Source organism: Hoplias malabaricus, chromosome 8 (genome assembly GCF_029633855.1).
Source record: "Hoplias malabaricus isolate fHopMal1 chromosome 8, fHopMal1.hap1, whole genome shotgun sequence".
In the NCBI taxonomy this organism is placed as follows: Eukaryota; Metazoa; Chordata; class Actinopteri; order Characiformes; family Erythrinidae; genus Hoplias; species Hoplias malabaricus.
Genome location: NC_089807.1, coordinates 30,914,845 through 30,928,363, shown reverse-complemented (window position 1 = coordinate 30,928,363; position 13,519 = coordinate 30,914,845). Strand labels below are relative to the sequence as shown.

Below are 13,519 nucleotides of genomic sequence, written 5' to 3'. Positions count from 1 at the left end.
GTTTTGTTGCATCAAATGGGCCCTTTCATTTTAACCAGCACTTATTTATTTATGCACCCTTTTTCTGTAATCAACATGCTTGTTCGTCCATGGCCGTGTTCAAAGCTAGTCTTAAAGCTCATCTTTTCCAGCTGGCTTATGGCTGAGCCTGAACTGTGTTTCTATTTCTTTTTTATTTCTATTTCTGTGCATTTTATTGTTATTGACTGCTATTTTTATTTTTACTTTTTCCCATTTTACTTTTACTGCACAGTGTCCTTGGGTGTCTTGAAAGGCGTTATTATTATATTATAGATCAATAATTTGTGATTAATTGCTTATAGTTAACAACGTAGTGGCCCTATTTTTTCACTACTTATAGGTAGTCATGACCTTGGCTATCAAGAAAATCTCCTTTGTCCAGGCTGTCTCAAACCCTGTTTTTTTTTTTTTTTTTCGGATGTTTTGTTGTATATGTCTCCTGATTTTATGCTTGAGCACACAGATAAAGGCACATAAAAGGCTTTGCAGGTATCACATTTACAGTCTCCTGGGTCACGTGTGTGTGTGGAAGCTAAGAGCTCATGGACTGTGCAGGAATTCCAGTGTGGGTGTAGTACAGTACTGAGAGATATAGCTGCAATTCTTGTACTTCATATGGAGACAGAGTAAGACAGTCGTTATGTGTATCTTGAATACTACACACATTTACTTTAGCAGTGCTATTCTATAAGCTCTCCTTTTCTAAGCAGATGTTAGGAATATTCAAGATGTAGGTGTTTGTATAGGCTCCAGAAACCTTTTTTGGCGTGCATATAGAGTGTGTAGGTGGATTGTTTGATGTGGAGGTGCACAGTAACTACACTGTTTCATGCTAGGTTGATCTCCCTAGCTTTGCTCACATATCCACACATGCACCACCCTCCCACAGCATGTGTGGGTGTCGTTGGCTGTAGCTCTAGCTTAAGGTGTAGGTGTGTTGGAGCCAGTCTGTTTGGAGACCACATTCTCTTCCTCTGCACAAGAGACTGAGAGTGGAAGAAAGCGTGTGAGATAGAGAGAGAGAGAGAGAGAAAGGGAGAGCACAAGAGAGGAAAAGAGGGATAGAAAGCAAGAGAGGATTGGGCTGTAGGCCGGCGGCTGAAGGCAGAATGGCTGCCTGCCGATGACTCATCCTCCACCGCTCCATGTGTTTGTCAAGGAGACTGAATCATCCGTCGTTTGTAGGGATAGCTGAAGCTTCGCTGCGCACTCCATGCAGAGCCAGTGCCCATGGCCGAGCCCAGTCTCCGTCCTTCGCGCACTGGGGACAAACCAGCACCGCTGATACCCTGAGCAACGCCACTGGATGCACAGAGATGTGTGAGAGTAGCCGGTAAGCCCAAGATGTGGCTGGTTTATCCAGATTGTTCTGTGATCGAGTAGAAGTGGTTGGCATTTCATCTTCCTCCTCCTCCTCCTCAACTGCCTCTGTCTTTCTCCATTTCTGCCTCCTCCCCATTCTGCAGCATTTGCGGCTGCCAGTTGTGTTTTTTGAGGACAGGGAAGACTGTCTTAGTGGATGCTGTTTCAAATCACAAGGTTTTCGTGTGTGGGTATGCGGGGGCGTATGCACGTGTGGGTGATGGAGGATTGTGTCATGGTTTGTGACAGGCCAAAAAAGGCAGCACTGTAGGCACCGAAGACAGCCTAGTGCCAACAAGGACATAGGACACCAGGATTAGATGAAGCATGTGAGGTTATCTGCATTGAATATCAGTCCATGTACTTGTTTAATGGATCATGCATATTCCAACCTATAGTCTTCAGGCTGGGGATAAACCCCAATATTGGGGCATCCAGTTTCAATCTAGTGTACAGGTGCCCTGCACAATGTGCTGTTTTCTCTTCTGAAACACCTTGTTCAACTCCTCTATTAGCTGTTGTGTTCACTAAATGAGCAGGGAGATTCTTGTACCATAGTGGACTAAGGCCTTCTAAGAGCAGTGCTAGACATTCTTGTCCTGCAAGTATCAAAGCCAAAGGATCTCAACCATTAAATTGTCATGCATTTACTAACAATCTAACTTCTCCCCAGTCATAGAGAAAGTAAATGGAACTGTGGGGTCTATCAGACCTCAGTGCAAGCCTTACCTATCAGCACCCTGCTTTCATGGCCTCCCCACAAAGGACTGACCACACACAGTCCACTACACAGGTGGTCAGTGCAAGAAATAGAAAAAACATTTGCTGAATTCCTATGTAACCAACTACCACCTTCTGCCTAATCCACAAATGCAGCACACTCTTACTGTCTCTTACTGAGGCCAGCAGGACCAGAAGCACGCTAGGCTTTGGGGTTTCAGGTGTATGAACAAGGCATTCTGTGTGCTTTTCATTAAGTATGTAGGACAAAATCATATTAGCAACATTTTTTTAAATATGCTTAAAAATGGTCTGCATTATACAGATGTTATGATCGATCTGACTGTTTCACATACCTTTAATGATGTATTTGTTGTATGCTCTAAGAGCAGAACTTTTAAACAGCTCTGTGTTAAAAATTCTGTATTCTGTATTCTGTATATGTCTGTATTATATTTATTTTACCGTAGCTAAAGCGCTAAAATTAAATGATATATGCCGCCATAATGCTGTCAGGAATATTAAGATCCAATTTCCCAATGTTATCAATGTATTGATTGTGCATTGACACATCCTATGTGCTGAAAAATTACACTAGATATTGGTGTGGGCCTAAAAGTCTTTTTGTTCATGTTAGAGTAGGGATGTACAGATCAACATTTGAATATCAAAATGACATTATGTACAGTAAGTATGTCCCTTGTCACATTCTGAAAAGTAAGCAGTTCTTTGAACTCTTAATCAGATTTAAACAGGCACACCAAGATTCTGTGATTCTTGCTTGTGGTAATTTCTTAATTTTGGAAACAGAAACTGTAGACATAGTTTTAAAACAGTCTGATTTCCTCCAAGTATTCCTCCAGCTCTACAGTCATAATCTGTCATAATAAATAATAGGAAAGGTCTAGGAAATGGTTTGTATTTCTGATTCAGCTCATTGAGTTTTGACAAAAGATGATTGGATTTGTCCCTCCATGCCAACATGATGTGCTTCATTGTGGAAATCACCAAGACTTGGGGAGGAGGTGGCGACATATTATTTGGGACTGTGAGAACGGGCACAATTGTGCCTTGTATAGCTGCTATTGTCACTATTGTTACAGGGGTGTCCCCTGATCATAATCAAATAGACTAAACTATGAAGAGAAAATTCTGACCATTTCCATCCTGTGATCTGCTGAGTTCACTCCACTTCTCTCTTCTCCAATCCCCTGCTGGGTTGCACGTACACGGGGGATCCTGTAATACTCACTGTTGTTTTTCACTTCAGTTAAATGGCCCTTGTAGTATACCTGGTCGCTGAGGGTAAATCCAGCCAAAGAGCAAGTATATACACACGGGCAATCAGAAGGAACAAACATGTTGTCCCGCTGGACCTATTCCTGTGACTACTCTGAAAAGTCTTATACTTACTGTCAGTGGTCAGTGGTTAACAGTAACTTTTTATGTGAAGTGAACAGCTGGACTTGGTGATTTCCCATTAAAGGTATACTTGGCAAAATAGTGAAAGCCTTCCAGTAAATCTATGTGTAATGCCATACTGATCATATGGGAGTTTCTGTAACCTTTAGTTATTGTCTGTGTTTGTGTTTGCATGTGTGAGTGTGTGTGTAAGTGCATATATCTTTAATAGCAGTACTTCTCTAATGACTGATATAGCAACACATAGACATTACAAGAATGTTCTTTAAGGACACTTTTCAAGAGTGTATTATGGGTCTTCTGAATATTTAAATTTCAGTAAATTCAACACCTTACATTTGGCTAGGGATGCAGAGATACAAGAATTGTAGGACAATTCAACCTAAGATATAAGTTATATATGTATATATACAGTATTTTATAGCATACACAAGTCAGCCACATCATTAAGATGTCTGCTAGTTTATACACTCCATTTTATCAGTTCCACTGACCATACAGGTGTACTTTGTGGTTACACCCACAAAGTTACACCCACCCTGTATATGCATTGATATGGAGAGTGAGTGCAGAAACAAGGAGGTCATCTTAATAATATGACTGACTGATGCATATAGGATATTTTTCTCCTAAAGGGACAACAGAGTCATTTGGCTAGATTCAAGATTTTCATAGATCATAGTCATGGGTCCTCTTTATTTTTTGTATTCTTCAAAACTCTTAGCTGAATCAGTGTCACAAACTCCCCCACTGCCTTTCCAATATAGATTCAGAAAGCACCTGCTTGTAGAGCTTCACCTCTGGTGTAAGTCATTAGAATTCCCCATGAGGTTATCTGGGTAATTTCTGACCTTGTCATTGCTACTTTTTGAAGAAGGAATATTCTTTCCCTCTTGCCATCTTTGGAACTCTCAGAGAATTTCATTGTTAAAGTGTTTAGAATGCAGAACCCTTATACATATATAAAAAATATTTAAAATTCATCATTGATAAACTCATCATTAGACAAAACCCTACTGTCCTGTTATGAGGCAACGTTGCAATATATTTAAGTAATATATAAGCTGTTGATATACTGTATGCATATATGGGAAATGTACATCTAATATTTATACACTAAAGCTTGTCATTTGTTCTAGTGTGATGGGAAATACTACTTACCCACATATGGTAGACCACGGGTTTGATTAATACTCAGGAGAAAAGTTCTGTGATATGTGTCCTAATGTTAGCTAATAGCCCTGATATCAGGAGACACTGATTTAGGGTGTAGTGTCAAAAAACCTCAAATGAACTTCAATGAGATTTGGCCAGTCTTATGCCCAGTGCACTGGACTATGATTAAATGTTACTGTTAATTAGGGGTGGGCAATAATGCCCTAAAATTATATCACGATATTTCAGGTTAATTTGGAGATAACGATATTCTTGACGATATGAAAAAACACTGAAAAATTTATTTATTTATTTATAATATATTTTATTAATTTCCAGAACACACTTTATTATATATACACAAAGTATTATATATAACATTATGTTATATATATGCATGGTGGCGCAGCAGGTAGTGTCGCAGTCACACAGCTCCAGGGACCTGGAGGTTGTGGGTTCGATTCCCGCTCCGGGTGACTGTCTGTGAGGAGTTGGTGTCTGCGTGGGTTTCCTCCGGGTGCTCCAGTTTCCTCCCACAGTCCAAAAACACACGTTGGTAGGTGGATTGGCGACTCAAAAGTGTCCGTAGGTTTGAGTGTGTGTGTGTGTGTGTGTGTTGCCCTGTGAAGGACTGGCACCCCCTCCAGGGTGTATTCCCGCCTTGCGCCCAATGATTCTCTGGACCCACCGCGACCCTGAATTGGATAAGCAGTTACAGATAATGAATGAATGAATGAATATATAACATTATATTTTCATACAAATCAAACTATTTCAAACAATCAGAATGAAAAACAAATAAATGTGTAAGTGTTTGCTTATTTTGTAAACAACCGTAATTCACCAAGGTTCTGACATTGTTAAAAATATATATCGAATATTGATATTTTATTTCCAAGCCACCTTCACATGGCTGGAGTCAATTTCCACCATACCTGACGCTGTGCCTAAATGACTCACATAATAAATGTATGCTCTATTACGTGTAACTGCATGATGTCATTACGTAAACAAGTCAGAATATCAACATTATCATGATATTGATTTTTTTTTTTGTTTTTGTGAAAACATTTTGTGATATTACTGCGCAAAATACGATATTGCAGAGCCCTGCTGTTAATGCTGCAGAAGTTTCATATTCTGTATTGGTGCATTTTTGTGTGTCACCTCACTTTGTGTCAATCTTAAGGAGAACATTGCTTTGCTTTTTAATATGAATAGGAGGGGGATAACTGAATGAAATTTGGAAATGCTACTGGGTGATCCGGATGTGCATGCTGTGAACTGAAGCCTCCAACACACAGTGCTTTAGCAAGTTGTTGTGATGGTGTTTGAGATGTTGCTTGGCTTTGATGGCTGAGGTGTGACGCTGGCTCTAGGCCTGCTTCTGTGCACACGGTTCTGAGCACAGATGGGAGAGAGGACGCAGTGAGACACCTTACAGCCTGGGATAGCAACAAGCAGGGAGAGTCATGGCTTCAGACGCCTTCGTACATTCTGTTATTTCAGCGTGTGTGTGTGTGTGTGAGAGAGAGAGAGAGAGAGAGAGAAAGAGTGTGTGTTAGTTCTACTTTTTGTCCATTGAAGACATGTAACATTATAACCCTTATTTTTCACCCCAAATGCCAGATGGTAGGTGTCCTATAATGCTACATGGGAGGTGCAATACAAATTAAGATCAATTACTAGCATCACTGTAAGGAGAGTAATAATTCTGTTCTAAGGTCAGAATAGTATTCGTTTTTAATGAAATTGCAGGACTTTTAGGGATTATACATTGGTATTAATACATGCATGACATGAACTGACCATGACTTACATTCTTCTTACGTTCTTTCATTTATTGTCTGTAACTGCTTCTCCAATTCAGGGTTGCGGTGGGTCCGGAGCCTATCCGGAATCATTGGGTGCAGGGCAGGGACACACCCTGGAGGGGACACTACCTGCTGCCTCACCGTGCCGCCCACCATGACTTACAGCTCTTACTGTAAAAAAAATATATATATATAACAAAAGCTGCAAGTTTTTTTTTTATATCCTGCTTTCTCCACAGTTTAGTCACTGGCAATTCCAACTCCCCTATTCTCATGAAATGCCCTGAAACTGGGAAGCTGAGGGCAGGAACATGCTTCCTCAGAGACTTTGAGGCGAATGCTAACTTCCCAGATCTGCTATATTATGTAACAGATGCTCATTCTGTCTAGGCAAACTGTTTATATATCTTTAGATTTTAGGATTGGAGTTGTTTTTGTATAGATTTATTGACTGAAGCCTTTAAGTGACTTTGCCCAACATCTAGGACATAACTAAACGTGAATTTTTGTAACAGATTTACAAATTAAGTTTCAGTGTTACTTATTATGTACACTGATTAAGGGATGTGTGGTCATATCAACATCAGCAGAAAAATGTTGTTTTTTTTTGCAGATGCATAGATTCAGCTAATTTTTCAAACCAACAATTAATTATGTGTGTATTGTACTCACAAGGTCTGACAATGTTTGTAACCTGGAAAGAAAATGTGTAAAATGTCAACTAGGGCTGGCCTTGAATATTTATATTTGGATATTAGTTTCTTGGGTAGGTATTCGTTTTTAATTTTGAGATTCAGGATTTTTTTTTTGATAAATGTGGCTATTGATAAAGGCAGTTCTCCACTCCACCCATATTCGGGCTCTACACCGGTAAAATAATAATAAAAAAAAACTCAGCAGTCCACCCTACAAGGGAGGTTTGATCCACAGCAGTGAAAAAAAAGATTTAGAGAATAAAGTCAGAATTCTGAGAACAATCTCAGAATAATTAGCTGCACGATTAATAGGGCAGACACAACCGCAGTGAATCCGGTGTGTTGCTGAAGTCATACTATGAAACATACTATGGTACAGTTTAGTCGTCATGTTGTGTGGATTTATTTAATAATTCTGTTAATTTCACTGCTACTTTTACAACTTTCTCTATAGTGCACAGACTGTGAGTCTGTCTGTCTACATATTATAGTAAATAATAACAGTGTTTCTCTAAATATTCTGACTTTATTCTCGGAATTATACTGACCTTTTTTTCTCAGAATTATTTAAAGATTATTCTCAGAACATTGACTTTACTTTCTGAATCTTATTTATATTTTTTTCAATGCCGTTGCCCTAAAACTCTGTCATACCACACTTTTTCAGTTCTGGTTAACTCATGTACTCTGTGCCTTTAGCTGCACTGTGTACTTGTGAGTTAGAGAGAGAGAGTTAGTGGGAGCTGCAGCAGGATTTTAAAGCAGGCGTCAGACACAGATTTTCTGAACGACAAACATGTGTCATGGTGTTTTGAAGCCTCTCTTTAAGAGGTACTGTGGACTCCTATTGGATTGGCAAGATAATGGAGCTGTTTTTGTCTAGAGGGGACATTTTCAAAAAAGAGAAAAGAAAAAGGGATCCATGTGGACGGGCCTAAATCACACCCACTTCAGCTTTGGAAGGGGTTGTTAATTAGCTCATCATGTGCATCAGGTGTGGTGGGAGCACATGTGAAGGGCAAAAATAGATTTAATTGTAATAGGTTCTGTTTCTGTAACAGAATGCAGGTTTATACCATTACAATATAAAAAGATGTGATTTTTAGTATCCTTTTGATTTTGCTTTTTAGTGGAACATGTAGGATACCTACAAACTCTGGGACATCATTTATTGTTTGAACAATATATCTGTTGGGTCCTAATAACAGACAGGAACTCAGCGCCATCGCCTCATCCTCAGTGTAAACTCTGTGCTAAAATTCAGCTCTCAGTGACCCTCGCCATACACCCTAAACAGTAGGTGATGGCCTCAAAATAGATAAAGGGAGTGAATTTCAACATCACAGATGGCTATAATGACTCACAACCACCCCCCAACACACACATACACATGTATGTGACATTTTCTCTCTCCTGCCTGCATTAGCGACGAGTGCTCACAGCTCAGTTCTGCGTCTATTTCAGTAAGGATTTATTTATTAGCGTTCATCTCAAACTGTCGTTTTCACACATTATTCATTGAAATGTTATTTACAAGTAAATACTAATAGTTTTTCTAACTTTGACTCACCAGAGATATGCACTCAGTACTAGAGAGTTACACAGATATGCATTGTTCTGCTGAGTGCTTCCTATGTGCCCTTCAGCAAGGTATTTAGATCTCAGCTGCTCCAAATGAGCTTCAGCATGTAAGGGCCATAGCCAGGATGTGGTCATTGGCTTTAACCATAGCCCTTAGAAAAATGATTATTTTAAATGTCATATTTAAGTATTGCTGACAAATAATGAGTAAAATCAACACTCTAATTCTAAACAGACACAAAGAAATAAAAAAGGCAGAATTTATCAAACATTCGTTTTTATGCTGGCTATTTTTGCTGGTATGTTTACAGTATATGCTATAGGCAGGTTTCATGATTTAGGCTACAAACTGTTTGTTCCATGAATGGTTTAAGCTATTTTAAAGTTTAGCTCATTGGCTTCAGGAAAATGTATATATTTAAATATATATGTAATTGGCGCAATAGAATGGAATTTATTTTCTGCTTTTGTTCTACATATTAAACAGGTGTAGGGAATGAAGTGGTGTAGAATTGTGAATAGAAGTTCTTGATTGTTGCAGTACATCTACATACTTGAGATGAACAGATTATTAATTGATCTGTAATGATCCAGAGAAACTGAAATAGAGGTGCTGTTATTTAAACACATTTGCTTAGAGCAAAGTAGGAGAGTGACGAAAAACAAATGTTTTGTAATCAACATTTCTCATTTTAATAAACATTCAAATTATATGTAAATGTTTAGATTTTGGCAGCACAGTGGTGCAGCAGGTAGTGTCGCAGTCACACAGCTCCAGGGACCTGGAGGGTGTGGGTTCGAGTCCCGCTCCTGGTGACTATCTGTGAGGAGTTTGGTGTGTTCTCCATGTGTCCACGTGGGTTTCCTACAGGTGCTCCGCTTTCTTCCCACAGTCCAAAAACACACGTTGGTAGGTGGATTGGTGACTCAAAAGTGTCCGTAGGTGCGAGTGTGTGAGTGGATGTGTGTGTGTCTGTGTTGCCCTGTGAAGGACTGGCGCCCCCTCCAGGGTGTAATCTCGCTATGAATGAATGAATGAATGATATTGAACTTCTTTATATTAGTTCATGACAAGTGCTAGGTTGCAGTACTGAAAATGCACAGCACTAGGCTAAAATTTTGTGTTTTTAAAATTCAGCTGGACTGAGGACTCCTCAAACTCTCCACAATGCCTCTGCACACAAGGCTGCAGGACCACGAAACCTACTTCAGTTCTGAATGCCTGCACTCCTCCATTCGATTATGAGGAACACCTTGTTTTAGTGGGCTTGATTTGATTTTAATTACAGATTGATATCCGATGACTCTGGCATGTGGAGGCTCCCTGGTTTCACTCTCTCTCAGCACCAGTACATTAGACTGGTCTTCTCCCTCTGGACTTCCCCAATCATTAATTCTAATCCCACAGCCTTTATTATACATACACACATATCCTCTGTCTGTCTGTTTCTCTCTCTCTCTCTCTCTCTCTCTTTCCACAGGTATAGCCACAGTGTGTCCAGAATGGTCCAGCATGGCATAGGCTTTGAGTATATTAATTACCAATGTCATGAAATTGCAGAGCAGTCTTAAAACATGCTGAAGGATCAGACATGGCCTACTGCCAAGATTACAAAACTTGGGCCTTTTTTCAGTGTGTCCTCTCATCTGATCCCTCTCTTTCAGAGGCCAGTCTCTACATGTTGTACTGTCACTTTTCAGTGTGCCAACACTTATATTGATATCAGTGAACCCAAAGATACCCTAACCTTAACTGTGTGCATACACATTTGTTTGAGAAAGAGAGAAAGGCCTTTAATGCCTTCCTCTTGTGCTTGAAGTGTATTGATTTACTGGCTTCACCTCCTTATCCCTCTCTCTCTCTCTCTCTCTCTCTCTCTCTCTCTCTCTCTCTTTCCTTGCCTTTGCTTTCTCACTCTCTCGTTCTCATTCTCTCCTCCCTAGTTAATTATTGAACACACACAGACTCAGGTTACCATATAAGGCTGACTCCTGGCTTGCTAAGCATTACAGAGGAAGAATGGAAGAGAAGACTTGCTGAGCTGTTTGCATTGCCAAGTCAAGTGAATGTGAAAGTAAACTGTGCCCAAGCTTTTGACTAGTTCCTGATACTTTAAGAGGAGCATTTTGTGCATTTGAATTTATTTATTTATTTATTATTATTATTATATTTTAACCTTGATCCTTCTATGTTTATGTCTTCTGGGCATGAGTAACATAGCCTACCAAAACGTTTACTGTAGGAGTCACACATTGACATTGCCTGTGTTATGCTTGAGTTGCTGATGCTTAATTGCCTCATTGGAATGTGTGACGTAATGTATACTCTGTTTTGTTTTGTGCAAAGTCCTGGATGAATGGAAAACATGTGGAGTTTGCCCTGATATAATGTTTAAGAAGACAAATGTCCCAAACAATTTTCCTTTTCTCTCTCTCCCCTTATTCTCTCTTGCAGTGACAGTTATATTGTGCGCGTCAAAGCGGTGGTTATGACCCGGGATGACTCGAGTGGGGGTTGGCTAGCACAGGAGGGCGGGGGGCTCAGCAGAGTGGGAGTTTGCAAGGTGACGCCTGTGGAGTTGAGTGGTCACAGCGACTTCCTCATCCATGGAGAACGCCTCAAAGACAAGCAGGTAATACTGACAGGCCACCTGGACACCTGGTCTTTGTCCACTTCACATGGTTCTGCACAAATGCAACACACCACATGATACTGTTAACTGCTATTTACCTTTTAACATTGTTCACTGTAATGTAATTGTACTACATCTCAAAGCCAAAGGTAGGATGTCTGTAGCAATGGGAGCTTACTGGTCATTCCAATGAAACAGTCTAGTCCAGTGAAGCTAAAACAAAGCCAAAAACATCTGATCTCCAGATTCTACATTTACTATTTTGTGTTCTGTGTGGTATAGACGAAACAAACTGTGTTAACTGTGGGCAGTGAAGGATACATGTCTTACAGCCACCTATTTTCTCAACAGTGTCAGCTACATTTCCTTGCTGTTTTCTGATGATTGGAAAAGACTTCAGTGATGTTATGACCGAGAAATGCATCTGACCTCTGCTGCAGATTATTCTTTGGACTACCCTGTCCTGCATATTCTTGTTTTCTTTCTGCTTTTCTGAACACTTTATCGTAGATGTTAGTTTATTAACAAGTTAGAGAGCAGGAATTCTGCAAGACCAGCCCTGGAAACCGATGCTTTAAATGGTGCCAAAGCGTCTGGTTGCTTGTTTCTGACAGACAGTTGTTTTGACTGGCAGGTGATTCTGGAATGTTTTGTTCGGAAAGACTTGATCTACACCAAGGCCACGCCCACATTTCACCACTGGAAGGTTGACAACAAGAAGTGTGGTCTCACGTTCCAGAGTCCTGCCGATGCCCGCGCCTTTGACCGAGGGGTACGGAAAGCTTTGGAGGACATTACGGAAGGTAAGTGCAGCTAAAAGCACAGAGTATATGAATGCGTCCGAGGTTATGGTCTATTTCTGTGCTTTATCTTATGGCCCTAAAATGCAATTTTTCTTTTCCTGAGCACCATCAGTTTATTTGCAGGTCTAGACCAGACCTCTCAGAGGGGTGTGTCCTCAAAGCTACTGAGAATTTGTGATGTTTCATTTTCTGAAAAATGATGGAAGTCTCTTTCTCTCTCTCTCTCAATCTTACCATCTTTATTTTTGTGGTAGGGATGGACAGATATGCTTGCTAGGGATGCAAACATGAGGATTAAAACAGGATTGATGTGAAGAGAAAAGTTTTAATTGTCAAATTAATTGTAAATATTTGGGCGGGAAATAGCACACAAAAGTGGTCTAATGCATGTTGTTAGCTGTGGGGTAGTTGGGGGGGGGGGTAGTGGAGTTTTTGTGCTGATAGCTCACTTTTAGATGCTCATCTTAGGTGAGAAACTTAGAAAAATGGCTGGCACCAAGTTGTTTGATTAGAGAAGGGAGGGGGCCATTCCATCCACCCAGAGAGAGAGAAACATATTGTAGTCTCTGAGAACTCTTGGCCTCCTGAAGATAGAGCCAACACTTAGGCCACTGGACCCCTTGGTAGCCTGTGGGTTTTGAAAATATAATGGAAGTAATAAAGAGTTAATATTGGCAGATTCTAAAAGTTATCATATCAGCAACATCATTTCTAGATTACATTCGATAAACCTGAATGTGACACACTAGATTATCCGTTGAGTTGCAAGAGCAAAAATCAATGGCAGTGAGTCTTGCAGGTGATTCTAGAGAACCTGTAAAAGCCTCCTGTCTGTGCACAATGGTTTCATCACATAGTCAAAACAACATGACAGCAAAGAGATAGAGCAAAGCAGAATGTTTGTTTTTACAGCTGAGTTTAATTTGCAGTTTGAGTTATTTGATCACGCTCATTATATTCTGACCAACTCACTGGGAATATCATGCTAAGCATGAAGGTGTGCTTCCCTGTTTTTTTACAATTCAGGAGCTGCATATTGTAGTTAAAAGAAACGTTTAGCTCACACTTGGTGCTGTTTTGCTTTCATTGTTAAAAGTACATTTTCTTTTCCGCAAAGTACACTGCTGAGGCATGCCGCAGACTTATCTGAAGAATACATACAGGCCTGTGAGGGATCTAAAAGCGGCTAGCTGTATAACCAGCTTCAGAGACTATACACTAGTCTCATGTTGACAGTGTGAATGTGATACAGATCTTGGCGATTGACTCTGGAATGGCTGCTCGGAGTTGGGTTTCATCCTCTAGTCAGCAGC

General features: G+C 40.2%; 1 protein-coding gene across 1 annotated transcript in view; it reads left to right on the top strand.

Annotated features, from left to right (window-relative positions):
• Positions 1-13,519, top strand: part of spred2b (sprouty related EVH1 domain containing 2b) — a 37,943-nt gene that overhangs the window by 10,057 nt on the left and 14,367 nt on the right. Inside the window, exons 2-3 of the mRNA XM_066679759.1 lie at positions 11,226-11,403; positions 12,038-12,206. Of these exons, the coding sequence (XP_066535856.1) occupies positions 11,226-11,403; positions 12,038-12,206 (347 nt within the window). The remainder of the gene's footprint in view (positions 1-11,225; positions 11,404-12,037; positions 12,207-13,519) is intronic.